The sequence below is a fragment of the Podarcis erhardii genome (assembly GCF_964252035.2).
Source record: "Podarcis erhardii genome assembly, chromosome: 5".
Taxonomy (NCBI): domain Eukaryota; kingdom Metazoa; phylum Chordata; class Lepidosauria; order Squamata; family Lacertidae; genus Podarcis; species Podarcis erhardii.
In genome coordinates this window covers 39010265-39032999 of record NC_138509.1, presented here as the reverse complement: position 1 = coordinate 39032999, position 22735 = coordinate 39010265, and the positions used below count along the sequence as shown (strand labels likewise).

At 40.3% G+C, this 22735-nt stretch overlaps 1 protein-coding gene across 8 annotated transcripts in view; it reads left to right on the top strand.

The window, feature by feature from the left end:
- KNDC1 (kinase non-catalytic C-lobe domain containing 1) overlaps positions 1–22735 on the top strand; it is a 69694-nt gene that overhangs the window by 12638 nt on the left and 34321 nt on the right. For 7 of the 8 annotated variants that reach the window (XR_014156901.1, XM_081863136.1, XM_081863137.1 and 4 more), the window contains 3 exons: positions 15774–15920; positions 17506–17623; positions 18252–19222. Coding sequence is in view for 7 of the 8 variants with exons in the window: in XM_081863136.1 (XP_081719262.1) it covers positions 15774–15920; positions 17506–17623; positions 18252–19222 (1236 nt within the window). In the remaining variant the exon portion in view is untranslated. The remainder of the gene's footprint in view (positions 1–15773; positions 15921–17505; positions 17624–18251; positions 19223–22735) is intronic. The other variant, XM_081863141.1, reaches the window with a different exon arrangement.

Genomic DNA, 22735 nt, shown 5'->3' with positions numbered 1-22735 from the left:
TCAAAAGGGTCACTGCTGCTGTTTGTAGTGGTTGAGCAGGAATATATAGGGCAAGTAAACTAGGCTCATGTTTATGGCATTATATAGCTTAAATTTGCATATTACTAGCCAGAAGAGATTGGCTGGGGAGACCCGGCCGGATGAGCGGGGTATAAATAATAAAAATAGTAGTAGTAGTAGTAGCCAGTAGAGACTAATTAAAAATATTTTATGCTGATGATAAACTGTACGTATCAGGAGGTGTACTGCCATGTTCTGCACTGGCTACTGCTTCTGGGCCAATTTCACAAGTAGCTCCAAATGGAAATCATTGCAGTAAGTAATTCAGTCTTGAAGTTACCAATGTGTGAGCCACTGTGTGGCTATGATATTTTTGCAGCTGTCATACCAACATTTTGTAAAAAGCACCCCTGCCTGCTGAAGATACCTGTTTCAGCAGCAACAGCTGAATGTAGGAGTACTACCACCAGATAGCATATCTCCCAGATAGGGAAACAATTGTAGTTTCCACCTCCAAATAATACCGGAGTAGTTTAGGGCAGAAGGATTTAAGGACCTCACAGTACCTCCTCCCCCAGCCCCCGCTTCCCACCTCCACTGCCCTTATTAGACCCAGGGAAAGGAAGTTTCCATTGATGCCATTCATGCATTAAATGTAACATCTAATTTGGTTGTCTTATATATGGAAAGGGACATTAATATTTCATATTTCCCTCCACAGTGTATTGATCAAGGAGACAAAAGCCTTAAACTAGTATTGCTTGGGAATAATAGGAAACCAAAGTTTTGAAATCAGTCATTAAAATAGGTGCAGTGTTGAAAGGTTCAGTCTGTCATCTTGATTGAAACGGGTGAACTTTAATACAGTTTCCATACATGTAGAAAAAGGAATATGGTTTGTCTCTGGTTATTCAGGCTTTCTTTACATATTCACCAAACTAAGAACCCTTTATTTAATGTGGAACAGTGTGCTCATGATCTGCTTTACAGAAATACAGAATAATGTGTAGTATTTTTGAAACGTATACATGCATCAACATAAACAGATTCTGAGTAGTAAAAAAAGGGTGGGGAAGAAGAATAGTGAAACTTTTGTGTACAAAAGATGTGAGTAATGCCTGCATCTGCCCAATGCCTCACCAAGCACTGAAGAATTCCTCGTTAAATTAGGGTTCCAAGTTATCCTAAGTAGTGGTTCAATTATTTAAAGTTGCTGTGCCATCGACTGAGAATGTGGAAATATAGGTGTGTACTAGCCTAGTGTTTTATGTGGTGCCAAAATTTCAGCAGCAGACCTTGACTTATTAGTGCCACTGACACTCCTACACTGGCAAGATCTTTTTCTAATCGCTGTGGCACTATCACAGTGGAATGAGAGCTGATATGACTAGTGGTGGTGCCATTGTGCACACTCATTCTACAGCTGCTGCCTCTGCTTCTACTGCACATTGATCTAGCGCCACTAATGTGCAATCCTGTTCTAGTCTCCTTAAACAGAATAATCAAATAATGGCATCTGAGCCAATACACTGTATGTGTTGCTTTGTTTTGTATTAACTGAAATGGATAGTCGCTTCTGTGGCTGTGAATAGCAATAATGGAAGAGGAATATATAACAGGCATAGCTACTTCAAACACCGTGCTATTATTTTACATAGAGATCCTGCGCAGGAAGATGTTGTGTAGTCATTGCCGCGAACATCGCTTGCGTTCGCACAATTGAAATACATTAGAAATGTTGTTACAATAATTGGTGTTGTAAATCTGCTATATATTTGAATGGCTCAACAGGGAGCTAGTTATGAAAACTCCCCGTTACTATTGTTAACAGCAGAACTGACAAATTTAATTGTGCTGCCTTTTGAGGCTTTAATATAAATACAAACCATGCCATGTTGTCTACTGCTAAACACTGACGTTTGCTTTCATTTTTAAAAGTCGGCTCAAGCATCTACAAAACCTTACCTCACCCCGCAAGGTCTTTGTCGGTGAGCTTGCTTTGCGGTGACATTAAAAGGCTAATTCTGCTTACTCCCCTAGATGTTCAATGAAAAATATGAGTATATAGATTTGGTTATTATTATTTTTTAATATTGTGTTTGCTCAGTATGGATCACTTGCCCTTTAGGTGACATTTTGTCTAATTCAAACTCTGCCTAGCCCAGTAAGCTAAAGGGGTGAGTGGGCTTCAGGCAGCAGTGGGGACATGCAGTGACGCACAGTCTGATGTTCAGTGGGGAAGTACCATGTGAAGTAGCTGCTGTCACCCCTATCTTCATTTGGGGGGGGGACTGAATAGTGGGGAGCTTCAAACCTCATATTGGCCCTGGTGCTGAGTAGATTCCCCTTTGTCCAAGGAGGCATAACCTAAAACTTCTGGGTAGTAAAGTATTCTCTGGAAAGAGGATGTAGGGTGTGGCTCATCTGTATCCTAAAGTCACCACAGAACTTGCTGCAATAATACAGTGCTTAAGATACAGTAGGGAGGTATTTTGTGGAAGATCAACCAGCACACAACCTAGTTCGGGCATGCAGGCAAGTCATAAAAAAATTAACCTTTGTGTTTTGTTCCTGCTTTCATTGATCATGTTTTCAATGCAGGGTGTGTGGTAACTCTAACAGGAAACACTTCCTCTTGTCTAATATGCATTGAGGCAAACTGTTAGTGAGATTTATAAGTTATAGTATTAGGAATGATTGCAAAGGAGCTATGTGTGCACATGCAAGAGAACCCACACAGAGAGTGGTTTCACAAATGTATGCTCACCACGTGGTGACTGGCATGTTTGAATGAGCCATCGCAGCTCTCATAACCCAGAGAGAGCTTTGGTGTTCTCCAGTGTTACTTAAAACACAGAGGCTTGGTTCATGCACATCGCTTTAAGTCATTGATTGATCAAGAGATGATGAAGTGTACATCATGGGATAGTTGTATTTTGGGAGAGGAGTGATAAGGACAAGAAAATATTTTCTGTTTTCACTTTGACCTACTTAGTTTCCTCAACCCATCTAATGCCCATTACTTAGATTATCATGGCCCCAAAGGGCTTTCTACTTCAGTGAATTTTTATATGTCTGCTGGAACCAACAGGATAGGATGGGGCATAAATAAATAATTTCCACTGAATGTTGTGCTGTTGTGGTGAAATATTTTCTGTAGGTAATGCAGCTAACCTAGAATTGGAAGGCTTGGCTACAGTTTCTCAAACTGGATAAACCACTGATCGCTGCTTCAGTGTTTTAGGCTTTTCTGGTGTATCTAGGTCATTACAAATGCAAATCTAAATGTGCTTTTATGCTTTTTTTAATCACATCAGGGTGCATTTAATATTGGGCACTTAAAATTAGAACACTTTCCTTAGCACATAAACCTTAAAGATGTTCTGGTCAGAAAGTCCAGGCAAGCCAAATGTATTCACAGTTGAATGGCTCTGAATGGCTACTAGCCATGATGGCTATATGTTCCCTCCAGGTTTGGAACCACTTTGCTAGGGACAAACAACAGGAGAGATAGCTGTTGCCCACACCATGCTTTGGAGTTTCTCAGGGGCATCTGGTTAGCTACTGTAGGAAGCCAGGTGTCAGACTAGATCAGGCATAGGCAAACTCAGCCCTCCAGGTGTTTTGAGACTACAATTCCCATCATCCCTGACCCCTGGTCCTGTTAGCTAGGGATGATGGGAGGTGTAGTCCCAAAACATCTGGAGGGCCAAGTTTGCCTTTGGTTCGATGCAGCAGATGTCTTAAGTTTATGAAGCCTGTGTACTGAATATTGTGTTAGCTAGTAACAGGCAAGGTACTGGCGGGTGCAAAAGTAAATTTTGCAAACTCTAAACTAGGCAAAGCAAGCAGATATGTAAAAGAAATTCTGCTTTTTTCTGGTTTGTTAGGTATAGGGAAGGAAGGGCAAGAAGCAGTGCAGGGCACGTATCCTGCCCCTTCTCACTGGAAATGTGTGTCAACAGCAAAATATTCAGTATTGAAATTTTCCAGCCTCCCCCACCCCATCTTTTAGGTGTATCTTAGCAGTCATAAAATAGACATTTTAAAATGATAGACATAATTCTGTGTAAATTGCACTTTGCTTTAACCAGTCAGACCTGCCCATGCAGTTTAAATTCTGCTCAGAAAATTCTCTGGTCCAAACTTCTATCATTGTGCAAAAAGCTTTAAGACCAAGGGAAAGGGCGGCTGTAATCATCAATATTGCCATCATCGAAAACTTTGAAACCGCAGCTCCCTGTCTTGTTTTACATTCACACTGAACTCCTTACGTACCTTAATTACTCGCTTTTCTTTGACTGATCTGTCTCTCCAACTGATTTCTTTCCCATCCTGTCTCCTCCCTTGTTTCTGCTAATTTTTGCATTCATGTTCCTCATGAATTTTCTGTAGAGGCATATCACTATACACAAATGTTTATATTAACGTCAAAGAAACATTAACCAAGCAAGAAGGTAAATATCAACACTTTCTAGCTACAAATCATTTCTGAGACACTCCTGGCATCTCTGCTATATATAGCTTGAGGACAGAGATGTTAAAATGAGGTGGCTGGGAAAAGCACTTCAAGTGTTGTCACTGAAGTGTTGCTGGATCTTTTCAAATCTGCAAGTTTTTCAATCATTCTCGAGGCTTTTTTTTTTTTAATGCCCGCAAGGCTGGCCTTGACTTACAGTTCATGCATTGTACTGATACCTAGCATATCTCTGTTAAAGGAGTTGTAGAGTATTTCAATTTTTCCGTTCCAGGATCCTGTGCTTGGATATTGTGCACTTCAAGCTGTATTCAGGTTTCTAGTGTAGCCAAAATGTGAGGAAGCTGGCCAGGTGACCTGCTGTTTTAGGGAAAATGTTGACATGGCATTTGAACAGGCATGTTTTTTAAAAATCTATGCTAAGCATTTAGAACATGCCAAGGCCGCAAATGTATTTATTTATTTAGAACATTTATGCATCACTTTTTGGCTTGAGCCCTCAAAGCAACCAACAACCTTTTAAAACACAACAGATACACCAAGAACTGACATGCTCAAGAACAAGTAGCTGCAGGTTGTGGTTTCTATGATTTTTTTTTGTGGGTATACATGGAAGGGGAGACAGGACTAAGTCTGCAAATTTTTGTAGTCCCTGGTACTACTACCTTTATTCTAGAGGCGAGTCTTGCTGTTAAGAGATCCTAGAGCTATGACTCAAATGAAGCTCTGCACTTTACATTAAAATGAGACAGAGAAGAAATAAATATTCACACATCAATAAGACGTGCACAGAAAAGTTTCCCAGTTACTCTCTTAGAACTGTTCAGCTTTTAATACACTCTCAGTATACTGTACCATTGTTTATTAGTAGCAGTGTTTAATTAAAGAGCTGAAAATTGCATTTAATTTAGCAGGGGTTTGTTATTGTTGTTGCTAGCTTGTTTCAACATTTGTGACTTACTTATTTATCTAGCCTTAAGCTTTCTTTCTTTCTTTCTTTTTAATATTGCCCTTTTACTTCAGTGGAGAAGGCTCTAGTTTTGCTCAGCACATTCATGAGAAAATATAGATTTAGTATAAAACTAATATTGAGCACTATAGTGAGCTGTTTAGCTGTTTCCCAAAGAAACAAAAAACCCCATGTTCATCTTTAGGTGCCAAATGTGGAACCTTTCATTTCCCCAGTGGGATTTCATCTTCATTTTTTCTCCAGTATTGCGCTATGCTGGAAAGAGATGATAGTGAATTTTAAATAAGGCTTGCAACAAAAATTCCCATTTGAGAATTATTTAATAGATTCATTTTATGCACTGCCACAGTAGGTTTCTGCTGGGGCTAACAAGCATTGCTAGTGTCAGCTCAGCCTCAAACAGGCATTTGTCCATGTTACAAAGCTGCCATTCAAACAGATATTGTAGATTACCAATATGTATCCCCCTGTTTTCTACATATGAAATGTTCTGTGTTAAGTTCTTGTATGGAGGCCATTTAAAGCTTTACACTGCTTTAAATTTCACATGCTTAATTGACCTTTGGGATAGACCTCCATTCCTTTTTGTTGCTTCTTGACTCAATGGGATGTATACAGAAAGAAGATTACTGAAGATATTTATAGTAGCATCATTTAAACATAGCAGTGGACTATTCACAAATGAAGAATGTTGGTCTTGAAATCTGTTGTCTCTCTATTGCTGCTCCCCTATTCCTAAACTTACCTCTACTTTACTTGAGCTCACCTCTATTTTTATTCATTTGGAACCTTTGCCTCCAGTTCTTATCACCAGCGTTCTTTTTTGGGCAAGGTGGTGAAGAGAGTGATGGTGGAGAATTTGCAGGAGTTCCCGGACGATACAAACTATCTGGAGCAGTTTCAGTCTGTCTTCAGGCATTGTTTTGAGACTAAATCAGCCCTGATGGCCCTGATGGGTGACCTATGGTATATTGAGAGTAAGACAGGGAAACTGTGTCTCTGCTCCTGCTTCTCAGTCTGTTTGTGGCTTGTGAGGCTCAAGTAGTTTCCCTGGCTAGGAGTGCTTTTTTCGACCAAGGCTGGTGTGCCAACTTTGGCCTTTTTTGGACAGGGATAACATAGCTGTGGTAATTTACGCACTGGCAATCTCAAGACTTGATTATTGCAATGTGTTGCGTGTTCAGACCCATCGCCCTCCCCCTTAAATAAATTCACACATGACTCAAATTTTAGTTTTGGTTTTTGGCAGAATTTAGGCCACAACTTTATTGATTACAGAAAGTGAGTGGTTGCATAGGCTCTGGTTCGACTAGCTCCCTGCACTCTTGCAGGCAGCGCTGACCCAGGGCACCAGCATAGGTCAGCCAAAGGTGAACACCTGGGAAGGTGAAAAGCCGGGAACAGACTCTGTTCACCACGCAGCTGCCCCCCTGGACTCAGGTATGGGCCCAACCCCCTCTCAGGGGTTGACCAAACCAGTTGAGTCCCTGGATTCCTTTAACGGAATACACTTCACATAAGGATGGCGAGACCATTCTCCTATCCCTATCACCTGAACCAGTGCCTATCCGCAACCTTACAAGCTGTGATGATTTGCTATGGCGAAACCCAAATGGCAACAGCCAATCGGCCAAGTGGGGAAATTCCTACCGTGCCCCTGTCCCAACGACAGATGACACACGACGGCATAGCAAGGTCAATTCCACAAATCACTAAAATTAGGGAGAGGTGGGTGGGTGTTCCGAATGCACGAGCCAAAAGAGGAGGCTCTGGGTCATGTGCATGGGTATAAATAGGTCCCTCTATCTGTTTGGACTGTGCCCCATTGGTCAGATTGAACCCAATATTGAGGGACCTACCAATCGGGTGTTTTGGCAAACCAACCCAACCCACCCACAACACAGGAGGTCAGCCTCCAGGTCTCACCGCAACACGCACCCTCTTTTAGGGAGGACACAATCTCTGTGTGCAGCTATCCTTGGAAGAGTCAATGGGGAGAGACTACCATATAACAGTGGTGCTTTAAAACTTGCACTGGCTGCTCATGTGTAACTGGACCAGCTTCAAGGTTCTGGTATTAATTTTCAAAGCCCTTGTTAATTTGCAACTTGGCTCCATGATTTCTTAGGGACCAGCTGATTCCCTATATCACTGTCCAGTCACTGTGATATTTCAGGGGAGTCTCTGCTGGTGATCCCCATGGCTCAGCCACATAGTTTGTAACTACTAGAAGTCATGCTTTCAGTGTTACTGCCCAAGCTAGTGGAACTCTCTTCCAACTGAGATTGGAACTTCAGGCATGTGACCAAGACTTCCATATTTCAGCAGGCATTTTATGGCAGTGTTTAGTTTTGTTGTGAATTTTATTGTTCTTATTCATCATATCAGTTTGTTTGGTTTTTTTGGTACATTGCTTAGAAGTGTTGATGACAAAGTGGTTTATCAATCAATAAAGAAATAAGTAAAATATAATTTTCTGCTATTCCATCTAACCTAGTTTATGAATGTATTTTAGCTTTTGTATAAGATAGGGAATTTATAATATTTGAATGTGAATTTGCAATCTTTTCTTTAGTTTCTTTCTCGTTCCTGCTGTTTCTGTAACTGTGTTATAATCAACAAATACCATCTTCGCCACTACTTTGTCCTGAATTAGTGATGCAGCTGCTATAGCACAAAAATTACTATGTTTTACTAAATAAATTTGAAATGGGCAATTGGCCAGGATAACTCCTAATTCCCTTTTCCGATATGGCTTTGTTGCTCTATGGACCTTGCTGAGGTGTGTTTTATGGAATGTGATAAATGGAGTGTTTTATTAAAGCTGAATAGAGACTACAATTCTTTATATATTACTCGTATAAGATGTGTAAAATCTTACTGAGACACTCTCTGCTTGATGACTGCATTTTCAAGACTCCTGTGCAAGAAAGATAGCTGTTTTCCATGGAAACAGAGCTAGAGAAAGTAGAAAGGCTCTCAAGCTCCTTACTTGTTGAATTTCCCACAACTTTTCTATATATGTGGCCCTTCCTGCCTTCATAAATGAGATTAGAACAACAGAATATTGTAGCGAAAATCCCAGAGTATTAAAATTGGCATTTTAAGCCATAAGGGAAAGAGACTCTGTGCTGGCCAGCAGGTAATGGCTTTTTCCACCTGCCTTGTCCCACCCTCAAGCCCTAGGAGCCTTCATAAGGAATCTCTTTCCAGAGGAAGAGCTATGAGGAGAGAGAGACACTGTTTGCCATCAGACAGTGGTTAGCCCCACTTCCAGCCCAAGGAACCTTCAGAAGGCAGTTGTTGCCACGGCATTATGTGTGTCTGCATTTTAATGATCTGAATAGAGTGAAAGGTTATGGGGGTGTGGAGAAGTGTGTCTGAACTAAACAATGCTTATCTTATTTTTTGGTTGCAATGTTGTTAATACTCTTTTATTGATTATAAATCAATTTATTGATTTGTTAATCATATAATATGACTTTTGCTTTAATTGTGATGTTTGTTGTTTAGTCGTGTCTGACTCCTCGTGACCCCATGGACAAGAGCATGCCAAGCACTCCTGTCTTCCACTGCCTCCCACAGTTTGGTCAAACTCATGATGTTTAGTTGTTTTTTAGCTGTAGATTTGTTAACCATTTTATAGATTGTAATTGTTTCACTGATGATTTGTTAATTACACTATATGATCTATGCTCTGTTTGTGATGTTCTATTTTGTTTTATCATGTTATTTTTGTTTATTGTTTGTAAGCCACTTTGGGAGCCATTTGAATGAAAAGCGGCATAGGAATATAATAAATAAATTGAATCAATCACTCAGTTAGGTATTATGGTTGGAGTGTTGGAGGTGGGATCCACATTTGGCTATACACTTATTATGTGACTTCAAACCAGCTGTGATCTCTTTTACCTCACCTACTTTTCAGGGTGGTTGGGATATTGTCAGGTTTGGAAGTTGTTGCTCGTGAGTAACCAGGCAGGACTCCAACCTGTCTTTTACAGGTTTTATTGGTGAAAAACTATTTACAGTGCAGAACCCCTTGAGTTCATGTCTGTCTTAGTCACTTGCAGATTCCGGGAGTGGCCCCTTCTGGTTTCTCCCCCAACATAAAAACTTAGACACCCCAAATCTCCGCCTCCCCTCCTTACATTTCACCCCTCTGCGCAAGCTGGGTGACGGAAATGGCATGTCTGTTTCCTGGCCAGCTGGGCTAGGTGAGGCTCTTGGGCTCTCAGTCGCATCTTCGAGCCCTCCCCTCGCCTGGCTACCCCCTTCCCCCTCTGCTCCACTGGAGGTGTGACTTCCCTCACCCCTGGACGAGGAGCTGCTCCTCAGCAGCGTCGGAGGCTCTCTGCATTCACCTGCCCCCCTCCCCTGTTCCAATAGCAGTCCCCTGGCAGATATAATGATGGAGATGGAGAGAGGGAAGAAAAGCATCCATACCACCCTAGGCTCTTTGGAGAAAATGAGGGGTCAAAATATAATAAAACAATTACCTTCGAGATTTTACGTGCAACCATAAAGCTCACAAAAACCTACCTCTTGTAACTTTTGAGATTTTGATTCTAGCGAATGCTTTGCTCTTTCAAGAGGAGCTTTATTCATTTTATTCTTATGTGGTGAGTTAACTGACAAAGTATTTCAAAATGAACATGGATTGTTTTTATGGTGCATTTAATGGATTGCATTTTAGTTCACTACTTTGAGGCCAAAATAAACTTCAATGGCAAACAGAAACTTGCCTGTCCAAAGAGCGTTTTAAACCTGGCATTTTTGGTTAGCTGAGAACATCAATAAGAGCCCTGCTGCGTCAGACCACAAGCCTACCTGATCCAGCACCATTTCCCTCAGAGGCTGGCAATTCCACGGTAAGCCCAAGAGCAGACCATGAGCTCAGTCGCGTCCTCCTGCTCATGATCCTCAGCAGTTAGTAATCAGCTGTATGCTGCCTCTCATCCTTGAACTAATACACAGCTATCAATGACCAGCAGCTTGCTCACCTTTTCTAACGATGTTGTCATAGCTACTGTTGTTTGGTTTATTATATTTGTACCCTGACTTCCTGCCAAGAGTGACTTCCAGAATGGCTTTTATGTGCTTTTCAAAGCCATAGCAAAGATATTTGACTATTTATTCAATGTAGGTGCCTTTGTTGGTCGGGAAAAATAGTAATGGATATATATGCCTGAATATCCTGGTTACAACCCTTCCTATACCTTCATAACTCAGGATTATCCAAAACAGTCTTAAAAAAAAAAATCTGTGCCAACTGCACTAGGTCTTTTTCACACAAACACCCAGTGATAGGGCACCTGCAGTGATAGGGTGCTGCAGTGGAGCAAATGGACCACTCTTGGAGTGGCCCTCCTTTTAACAAATATGACTGTTCTCTCTCCTAGCCAGAAACTCCAGTATGAGCGATGCCTTTCCATACCACACTTCCTATTTTGTGGTGCAAAATGCAAATAGCTCAGGCACTTGAATCAGTGTTAGTTGTCTCTGTTTGGAACATCCTGTTAGACTCTGCTTTCTGTATATAAGCTGTTGCATCTTATTATCTGCAAATAATAAGTCCTCAGACAGAAGACTATTCAGACAAATAGTCTGACCTGGTATAAGGCAATTTCCGAAAAAACGTATTTGATAGTGACTTGTTTTGCCAAGGGGTTTTTATCTGAGTGGGGTTTTGTTTCCTTGAAGCTTTTGATTTCAGAGAAATTGTGTCTCTGCCTTCAGGTAATATGTGCCATTCCCTCTTAGGAACTTCTTTATTATATGACATTGTGGCATGCCCTTGGGCCCTTTAGGGAGTATTTTCCCCCTTAAACTGGCATCCCAGGGAGTACTGAGGTAAGCCCATTTAAATGGGTTTTGGGTTGCACCAGCATAATGCACCAATACTAAAGCCAGCCTAAAATTCCCTTACAGACTCATAGCTGTCACCACCTGCTGAATTAAAAGAACAGTGGGGCTCTTTAAGTATCTTCAGGGGAGAGAGCTGACTGCCAAGTAACCAATCTCTGTCCACCTCACTCCTCTATATAGATAACACAGGCCTATTCAGAAGCTTGGCCGAGAACATCAGGAAAATAAAATGTGGTGAGATACCTTGATTTAGGGACACATTGGTTTGCTTTAACAGAATGAATAGATTTATTAATCAGAACACATTTATTTTGGAATTCTTTGCTTACTACATTGTCTTTTTCTGGCTTTCCCATGAAGAGCAATTTTTGTTATTGGTCTACTCTTGCTGTTCACGTTGGGTAATTTTGGATAGGGCTGTTTTATTGAGAGATTTGTATATTGCCCTTTACTAAAAATGGTAATGGCAATTTGAAATAATAAGATATTATTAATAGTAAATGCAGCTGTTGTCTTTTTATTTTATCTATGTGTATTTTTTTTATTGTATTGTATTTTTTATTGTTAGCTGCCTTGGAAGAGTATACTTCTGTCAGTGAAGGTCATAGATCATGGCTAGCAAATTTCATCAGATATCAGCCAACTATTATTGTATTCTTAACTGCCTGTATAAGCTGATGGAACAGAACAGTTTTCAGCAGGTATTGAAAAAAATACTTCTGTTTGATAGTGGAATAGACTGATAGACCCCCTTAGAAGGTAGTGGACTCTCCTTCATTGGAGCTTGTAAAGCAGAGGTTGGATGGTCATCTGTCATGGTTGAGTTAGTTGAGATTTCTGCATTGCAGGGAGTTGGAATAGACTGGATGATTCTCATGGTCCCTCCCAACTCTACAATCCTTTGATCTGTGAAAACTTGAAACAGAAGAAGAAGAGTTTGGATTTGATATCCCGCTTTATCACCACCCGAAGGAGTCTCAAGCGGCTAACATTCTCCTTTCCCTTCCTCCCCCACAACAAACACTCTGTGAGGTGAGTGAGGCTGAGAGACTTCAGAGAAGTGTGACTAGCCCAAGGTCACCCAGCAGCTGCATGTGGAGGAGAGGAGATGCGAACCCGGTTCCCCAGATTACGAGACTACCGCTCTTAACCACTACACCACACTGGCTCTCACCACAGAAGGCTCCTGTTGCATCTGTATTCCTCAAGACTGTGCTGATGACACAAAAGGCTTGAGGTTTTATTGCTATCAGATGAGCTTTGCCAACTCAGGGAGTGACCAAAGCTTCTGCAGATAATCAAACTATTGATTGACAAAGTGGCAAGTCTTACTTGAGGATACTAGGCAGAGCTTACTTCAATGGTCTGCATGTGATGGAATGCCGAGGTTTATTATTAGCTACAGCTTCTGGACAAGCGCCAGTGCCAGTGGCATTTCAGCAGGGAGACAATTCTACAACACTGATACCACCAGTGAAAAAGCCCATTGGGCTGTGAGGGGGGGGGGGGATACAGATTCCATTTGTTGATCTTAATGCTCTTAGCGGACAGTGGAGGGGAAGAGATGGTCTTTCAGGTTGTTTAGTTCTGATGTGATTTAGTTGTACTAACTGTTGTTTAGTTCTGAAACTGAGGGTGTTCATAGCTTTATTATTGTAATAGATTGTTGTGTGGTAACTGGCAAGCCACCTCCAAGGCCTGCTCTCAGGGAAAGAGGCAATGTTAAGAATATCCCAAGAAAACTGTTAGATGATCTTGCAGAATCTTTATGTATTCTGCACATGTTTGATAGAAATTGAACTTTAGCTTAAAGATTTATTGTGGTGATGAGTCAGCTGAATTGCTAAGATCTTCTAGTTATTGCAGAAATTTTTGCTATTTTAAAAGCTGATACCTTGTTACAAGTTCAGATTATCCTCTCCTACCATCTGATTACTCACCATTAACAATTCCAGTTATGGAGAGCTTTTTTGTCTCTTTGTTTGGATACTGTATCATGTTGAGATTGTTTTTTGGCATTCTCATTAATCAGATTGAATCCCCTTAGAAAATTTATTATAGGACATGCTTCTCTAGGCTCAAGTGAGGCTAATGACTCCGGTCTGGAGCATTTTTCAACTTATTTACTTCAAATAAAACAATTAATCTAGAATGGAATTCTTTTTGCAAACACCGTTCATAGATTGCAACAGCTCTTCTTTCATGGATGTGGAGGGGTTTTTAACCCATTCTGGCCACTAACACATGAAACATACCTTGTTAAATATTATGAAATGTATATATGCTGTTGCATCATGAAAAATGCTAGCTAGTTGGTGCAGTCCTTGTTTTATTCGACATCATGTCACTGATGGAATAGAGTTCCGCTTGGCAGAAGCTACAGATTATAGCACTTATGGTGTAGATCAGGCATGTCCATTGTGTCAGTCGCGACTCATCAGTTGATCGCAGGATGAACGTTCATAGATCACGGCCTTCCCTCTGCTGGAGATGCACCCAAGGGGCTGTTGCGACGCCACATGTGCACCCAGTCAGGGAAGCAACCAGCAAGTTCCTCTCACAGGAGGCGATGTTTTGCTGCTGTGTATGCCTGCCATGTCAGGGGAAGCAGGTGGAGTGCCCCCTGCCCCCCTCAGAAGAAGAAGCCAGCGTCGGAGGAAGCAGGCGTTGGGCGCTCAGCTACCCTGCCCCATCCCTGGGTGGTAGATCACTGCCAGTTTTTATATTGGATCATAGATCACAGCTGGACATGCCTGGTGTAGATGATTCCACTTTAGATTCTGTTTCTCCATCTCACATAGTTGTACAGCTTTTCCTGGGTTTTCAATGCACCTGTGCCACTACTTCCTGGGATGAAGGAAGCCAAAGCCCTCCATGAAATGTGTGCTCACTGCAAACTACTGTGTACCTCCTTCTTGTGCCTATAAGTGCCTATACACACAGTGGTTGTGTGGGGCAGGGGCTGTGTTTTCATGAAGCTGTAATTTTGTGATTCTTCTCTCATTCCAAATACAACACTGATTGAATTAGGGACATAGGATGCTTCTTTATACTGAATCAGATTATTGGTCCATCTAGCTCAGTATTGTCTATGTTGACTCATAGCAGCTCTTCAGGGTTTCAGGCAGTGAACCCACCCAGCTCTAGCTGGAGATGCTGCAGAGACCAATACAGGAGAAACATGTTTTGTTGCAGCTGGGGCAGATGAAGGCATCCACTTGTGCTGATGGAGGGGTACAATGGTGTGTCTTCTTTCTGCACTCCTCTCAGCAGTCATTCCTCCTCTGCTCACTGCTACGTTTCCTACACGGGAAGTGTAAGCATATGTGAAAACCTCACATATGGATATTTTAAGTTGCCTAGTTGCTCACCTGTACCTACTGTACTGTATGCACTGATCGGCAGCAGGTCTCCATGAACTTTGTGTGGTCCTTTCCCATCCCTGCTTAGTTCCTTTTTCCCAGGAGGTGCCAGGGAGCCTTCCATATAGACAGCATATACTCCGCCACTGTGTATATTCTCTTCCTTTTTCAATAGATCCAGAACTTTGTTTTAGCAGTCATCCCTGAACTGATGTACAGAATTATGAATTGGAAGCTTTTGTTAACCTGCATGCATGAAGATGATGATGATGATGAATGACACACAGCTTTTCTCGCATGTAGCAAATTTTTGTCTTGTGTGAAACGATGCTTACACAGGGGTTTTCTTTTTGATGAGTTTTCTTCTTCTTCTTCACTAAAAGTAGGGAGGGTTTAAAAGGCTGTGTGTACATACATTGCGGATAATTAATCAGTACTGTTAAAGTTGCAGTGAATGGTTTTAATAGACTTGGAGAAAGCTCCACCTAGTGGAATGCTGCCAAATCATATTTTTTTTCCAATTTTTACCTGAAATCAGAAGCATTGCAATTATATGCAATGTTCAGAGATGATTTAGATGCTCCTTCCAACTCATGGTTGCTGCTGATAACTGCTTCCCTCTGTGGACAATCAAGATCATTATCCGGAATACTTAAATGCTTCTCTTACTTGTATTGGTATGCACACTTGGTACAATTGGATTACCAAAATTTGCTCACCCTCAGGGACTATATGACTAGAGGTTGAATATAAAGGCTGGTCCTTGCCTAAGATATAACATTAAGGTTGAGTGCAGGCTTCCCCAATTTTGTGTCCTCCAGATTTTTTGAACTATAATTGCATAATCCCTGACTATTTCTATGCTTGCTGGGGCTAATGGAGGGTGGCTCAAAACAGTTTGAGTGAACAACATTGCTGATGGCTGCTAGTATTTACATAAGGTGGGGAAAGTGTACTACAAGTGTATTACTTCATCTGTGGTCCACAAATGGCTTAAGCTGCTTTTTGCTCATTTTAATGGAGCTAATCTGGTTTTAAGTGGGAACACGTGGTAGTTTGTACAATATGCTCATTTTCTGTTTCCCAATTATTGCAGGCACATATCTTTTCCTTGGGAGCTACACTAAAAGCAGCCCTCGAATATATCATGGAGCCTGGAACCGATTCAGAATTCAGTCAAGATCTGCATGCTTTGCTTGAACAAATGCAGGAAGAAAGTCCTAAAGAGAGACCAGATATTGAGGTAAAAAAAGAAGTGTGTGATTGGTTTTTTGCCTTGTTGTTGTTGTTTAGTCATTTAGTCGTGTCCGACTCTTCGTGACCCCATGGACCAGAGCACGAACTTTCATATCATATGGGAACTTTCATATCATATTGACTTTTCCTGATGTGTCACCTTTAACATTCAATATTTCTCCACTCTTAAGTGATATCTTAGTTACTCTTTTGGAGGGCAGTTGCTTGATGGACAAAGCAATTATACTGTAAATACAGGGTTTAGGGGGGTGATACAGGGAAGAATGATTTCCAACGCAAAGTAGCCCAACACAGCACTTGAAACAAAGTGGCAGCTAAGCGACAAAGTAGCAGCAGCAATACAAAAACAACAGATGCTCACCATTCTACACAAGAGTAATTGATAACCTTCTGTGTTGGAAGCCATAAGTGGTTGTGGTTGTGGTTGTTTTAAATAAGGCTGAATGTTTTGGAAAGAGAGCTTCCCTCAATAGCACTCATGTGCTTAATATTATATGTAAAGTGGTACCTCGGGTTATGAACAGTCCTGCTTATGAACGCTTCAGTTTACGAACTCCACAAACCTGGAAGTAGGTGTTCCGGGTGGCAAACTTTGCCCCGGGATACGAACACAATCCACTTCTGGGGCTGCAGGAGGCCTATGTTGGGATTGTCGGGTCAATAATGCTTTGGGTTAAGAATGGACTTCTGGAACGAATTAAGTTCGTAACCTGAGGTACCACTGTATTCATATTCAGCAGAATTACCAAGAGAATGCAGATTTGTTTCCAGGAAAGGGAACGGGTAAGGACTCGTGACCCTTTCTTACACTAGCTGTTTCTTTTGACCAGTGACAATTTAGCATGGGCTAGACAGGATGTGCTAAAAACATGAATGGAGGTGTAAGTGAACATCAGTGAAATAAGTATAAGGGACTTTTTCTCCTTGGAATTTTAGGGACTGACTAACTACACATAATGTTTGGATGACTACTGAAGTTTCCCAACTTGTATCAGAAAACAATAATAATAATGAAACAATGATAGCCACTTCAACAAAGTGATATTGTAGTTTGAGCTCTCTAATATCTGTAAGGAAAAAATATCTCTCTTTGCTTGAGGGTAGCTTCCCATTTACCATTGAAACATGGCTCTGTGCTACTGTGTATGAACCTCTCTACATGTACAACATTCCATGAATGATGGCTATGGAGTTTATTATTAATTCAAGTCTGAAGAACACAATTTTAACTAAAAACAATGAATTTCATAAATAGGCAAATCAGCCTAATGAAATATATTTACAGTTGGTAAAGATTATTATAATTATAATTAATACTTTGTTGAACTATTAATTGAATTAATCCATTATAAAACATTTTAAAATGCTGCAGTTCAAATTAATCTCTGCTAAATCTTGTAGAAAGGCTACAGTTGGGAAATAATGTTCCCTTACAACTCCTGAATGGCCTTGCTTCACAAATGCAAAATCTTGATGTTTCCTAGGGAATGCTAATCTCTTGTATCATGTTGAAGTTCATGTCCTGTATGATAACTAGGTATTAAACGCTTTACTTTCAATTATCATTATAGACTGTCATATCATTGAGTAAAGAGAACCTGAAGCTTTCTTCCTCGAGTGATATTTGCCAATGCCTCTCTGCAATTGGAAGAAGAGTGCTTTCAATTGAATCATGTGGCACCTTTCACGGTATGCTTTCGATAATGTAGCCCATTTGTGTAATGGAATCAAGAGCATTTTTTCTTGCTAAAGACACAGAACCCAAGTAATTATAAACGGTGGGAGGAATCCAGGTCCCTTTCTACTGTATTAAGTAAAAAAAATTTTTTTCCATTGTTAACTTACAGTGAATTTTCATGCTCCTGTTATTTCATGTTTTCAGATATTTTTATGATAGTCATATATCCTGTTTTGCTAGCAAATACTTAGGATTAAGCACAACTGCTGCAAAAGTAGAGTCCCGCACCCTCTAGCACTGTACTAATTTTGCATGTTGAGATTGTCAGACTAGCACATATGTGAATGGGGCAGTTGGGTTGTGTGGCTATTTGCTGCCTATCGTATAAACACCTTCTGTCATAGTGGAGGGGAAAGGTGGTTTGAAATGCCTTTGGGATGCTGCATTAAAAGCCATCTGTGGTTTGGTTCTCTCTAAAAAGCCAACCAACTTTTGATAGCAGTCTCTTTCCAACTGTAGGGCAGCATAAGGTGTGCATGTAATATCAGTGGAAGCTGCTTGTAATTTGGATGGGATGAGGAGATGGAGGGGGAGAAAACTGAAAATGTTTTTAATAAGAACATCTGTCTTTGTACCCAGACAGTTGTGATAACTTGTGGAGCGGAAAAGTCTATGAGAGGATTTCACCTTATGAACAGTGCACAGATTACAATTTAAGAGAGCATTCATCTCCAGAGGTGCAAGACTTGGAAGTTGTGAGTGGTGGAAATTCTTCTCACACTTATACCATGAATGACAGAAATGATGATATAAAAGAAATTAAAACCAACTCAGTGCATGAAAATGTTTGCTGTCAGCATGTTTCAACTCAGGTCACAAACTGTAAAGAGAACAGCAATAACAACAACAGCAAGTGTGTGAATCTTGTCTTAGACACAAAGCCATGTACAAGTGAGTTGGAGGAAGATGCATTAAAAAGAAACTGCTCAAGAAAAGTAAAAGGATTTCCAAAGCTACCGTCTGAATCTGAGACAGACCCAAGAACTTTCTTCCCCTTTGTAAGTCACAGCGGACCACTAACAAGGAAACAATATCCATTACAGCCCAGGTCATTATCTCAAGTCAATAATAATGGGAATGCTGCTTTAGAAGGAAACTTAAGTCATTGTGATGGAAATAATGAACTTGGATTAAAAGCAGCAGATTTCCAGGAACCAAATAATAATTTAGATGAATTTTACAAGAGCCCGGAAGTATCTTATCAAATCCACAAGCCAACCTGCAATGATAAAAAAGCATATATTCTTCCATACACTTGTATGGGTTCTGAAACTTCAAACAACTATGAACCAGACAAATCAAATTCTGACTGCAAGATACTAAAAAACCATAAATCATGGGAATACTGTGGAGAAACTTCCGCAAGGTCAAATGAAAGCAGACTGTTGCATATTAACAGGATGACTACGGGGCTTAGAACATTTAATGAAAATGGATGTAGCTCAAGCCTGCTAAGTTCTCCAGAACAAAATCACAGTGAGATGAAAGACTATTATGTTGAAGAGAAACAATATGAAGGCAGGGAGTCAGAAATGAGAAACAGCAAGCAGGTAGTAGAAACAGAAACTTCTTTTTAAAAATTGTCTTAAATGTGCCATTGAAGGGACATAGTTAATTTTGGGGGATGGAGAGGGTTGTCTTCCTTGGAAACGTCGTAACTCGCTTACATTGTGCGTGCACTATAGTCAGCAGCAATTAGTTGAGCACTTTCATTATTACCAAAGGATTTAATTAGTAAGGATCTGAACTGAGGTGTGTGGTTGGTGAGCCTTTGATGTTTTGACATTTGTATGGTTAACTTTAATTGAATTGAACTAGTACTATAGATTTAAATTGCACTATACTTTTGTCAGAATAAATTAAAGGTAATTATCAGCAGATAGAAATCATCCTGAGTCACTCAATTTGGAGTCAGTTTTATAAGAAATAAATTCTCTGGTTTCTTTTCTGCAGCTAAGTTGGTGTCGTGTGGCCTTGGCAAGCTACTTATGTAGTGCCTTACCATGCAGTTGAGCAATCTGCCCTCTCCTCCCTGCCACCACTGTGAATTGTCCAAGAAGCATTTATGAGAGTAATGCACCAATAGTGGTGAATGGCTCCATCTGAATGACTTGCTTTATAATGACAGCAGCAATGTGGAGGAATTTAAAGCAGTTTAAACATATACTTGCTGTAGTGTCATTAATTTATGTGTGTCTTATGATACACTCTCTCTTCTTTGTCATAGCATACATTGAGATATTAAAAATTAGTAGATTCATAAGTAGGTTCAAAATTCTTTGCTGATTTTGGCTAATATATATGAATTAAATTAGTTTGACTCAATGTGAAGATATTTAGGTTAAAGTCCCCATCTTAGAGATGGAGAAGATTACTTTTCCAGCATATGTTCTCTCTCTCTCTCCCTCACTCTCCCCCCCCCCCCATCTGTGTTTCACTTGCATGAGCTTGAGTAAGGTTTGGTACATAAGAGGTGTGATTCTTTCAGAAAGGAAAACTTGAGCGTTGAGTGCTATGGTTAGCTTTCTTCTCTGCTGGTTAATTTTGCATAAGAAATTGTTCACTGCTAGGAAGAGTCAAATAAACAAAATCTAGAATTTCTAGTAGTATTGCTTTAGAAGCATTTGCAAACTTGTTTTATCTGGCCCCAAATGAAGGTGTGAGACATTTTAGAGACTGCTGCATTGTGGCAAGAGACTACAAGGTTGCATATTAGAACTTGGTATCAGCAATCTTTTGTAACATACAGGCTTCTCTGATTCTTGTCACTAACCCTTTCATCCTGAATAACTGAAATTATATCTATTCAAGGTTGTTGAGATGCAAGGATATTGAGATACAATAGCAGTGTATTACCATGAAAGAGGATATTTTTGAAATTATATAGAGGTTTATTGGGAAAGGTGAAATAGTAAGCAGTGCTATCCTGTTTCGTTTTAACTGAAATCTATTGCAATCCATGTTTAGCTTCCCTTTATTCTACAGTTTTGGGTGCCATAAGGTACATAGGCATTACTTTCTGATTTCCCTCACCCACCACCAAATTACATATTACCACTAATTTTTCAAAGGCTTTGCAATACCAATGATCTTTTCCATTGTGGCGTGCATTTCCTAGATTGGGGATTCCATTTCTCATAAGTTGCACAAGAATCATTTTGTAACTTTGATCACGCAGCTCCTTTTGCAGCTGACTTCGATTCATGCAGTTCCATGTGAGCTTTCCCCATTCTCTTCAGTGCTGGAGGTGGTGTTTAAAATGTAGTGCTTGTGTGTGTGACATTTTCTTGACCTTAGAGAATATAGAAATCCCCCTTCTTGTGCAGACTTTGGTGTGCTCATTGGAGTCCAGTCCATTGGTTTTGGTGTTCTGTTTTGTCCCATAAATAATGCCTCTCTGCATTTCCTAAGTGGTTAGTATGCCTTCCTTTATGCTATAACCTTGCTTTCTTTATTCTCTGCCAAACATTGCCAAACCTGTTTGCCTGCTGGCTTCAAAACTGTATCTTTAGAATTCTTTTAAATGGCTTTTTCTTTGCAATTCTCAAATAAACACTTTTATCAATTCAAGCGTGACTGGAGCTCCTTTTTCCTCTAACCTACATAATTCCAGCCTTTATATCTCATCCCTTTTCATGCAGTTGCTAGAGTGTTTAGTGTGGGAAGCTACAGCTTGTGTGTGCATTCTTTCTATTGCTTTGTGCCAGTGGCCTTAAACCCTTTAAAGTGACAGAAGTGAAAACCAGGTAAAATTTGTGCATCACCTTAAACTACAGTTGAGCTAAACTGGTATAGAGGTGAAACAAAATTTAAAAATTCCTTCCAGTAGCACTTTAGAGACATGTGCTGATGCATGTTGTTGCTGAAATCATGGTTGCTTTGCTTCTCCCCCGCTACAAACGCAATGCTGGGAATTTGGTCACATTACACCATACAATTCGGGCATTTTAGAGCACACATGGCTCCCCCCCCCAAAAAAAAATCCTGGGATTTTAAATTTGTTTAGGGTGGTCTGATTGTAGGTCTGCGATAGGTGAGCTACAGTTTCCCCTCCGAAAAATGACCATGTTCTAAATGTCCTGCATTCTAGATGTACTCATAGAAGGAGTATCTGAAAAAATTACTCTGTGATTTGGTCTTGCAGTAAAATTGTGCTTGATGTTTTTAAACAAAGGAACCAAGCAAATGTGTTTTAAACAAAAGCAACAAGAATTGTTTCATTTAAAAAGCAAACCCCTGAAATTCAGTGCTTGGTTTTGATTTATCTCTTTATAACAATTACGTTTTATGCAGCTCACCTATAAAGGGATGGTAGGTCTGAAGGGTTTTGACATCTGCTTTAGTATTATAAGGATGCATAAAAGGCAGATAATTTTAACCTCAGTGGATCAGCAAAGACATGTTTATCCTGTGCTGCAATATGAGTTTGCAGTAACATGTAATTCATGTTCAGTAAACTTCTCAGTAACCCCTCTCTGATGTCTTACTGGAGAGTCAAATGCTGCCTTTTGTATAAAGAAAAGAAAAGGGAATATTAAAAATTGAGCAGGTCAGGGAAAAGGTAAGGCCTTCTGCTTGGCATGTTGGTTTTATAAATATAGGGGTTTTTTGTCATATGGCAGCAGTTAAAGCTAGAGCTCTTACAGTCTTGACATCTTAAGAATCCAGCAACAGAAAACACCATGTGAGATTGCTGACTTTGTAGTTTGGCTCTCGGTGCTATCAACCTGTTTCTGTGAAATATATAAGTAATACCAATCTTTTTGTTGGAGCAGTAAGTTAATATCCTGCTAACTTCGCTAGCGATGTTTCTTATATTCTGGGAATAAAAGGCTTGCCACAAAATACTTATCTTTCCATATCATTTTTGCTTGTTTCACAGGAGAGCTCTAAGTAGTGATGAAGCTTTTAAAGTAAGATGTACAAAGCACAGCTGCCAAGGTAGATCAAGTTTTAGAGCAGGCAGGTTAGAGATGACAGATATAGCTGAAGAGGTTCTGACATGTTGCAAAGAATAGACTGGAGTTTTATTAAGGACAAAAATAGCCTATTCTCCTCTTCTG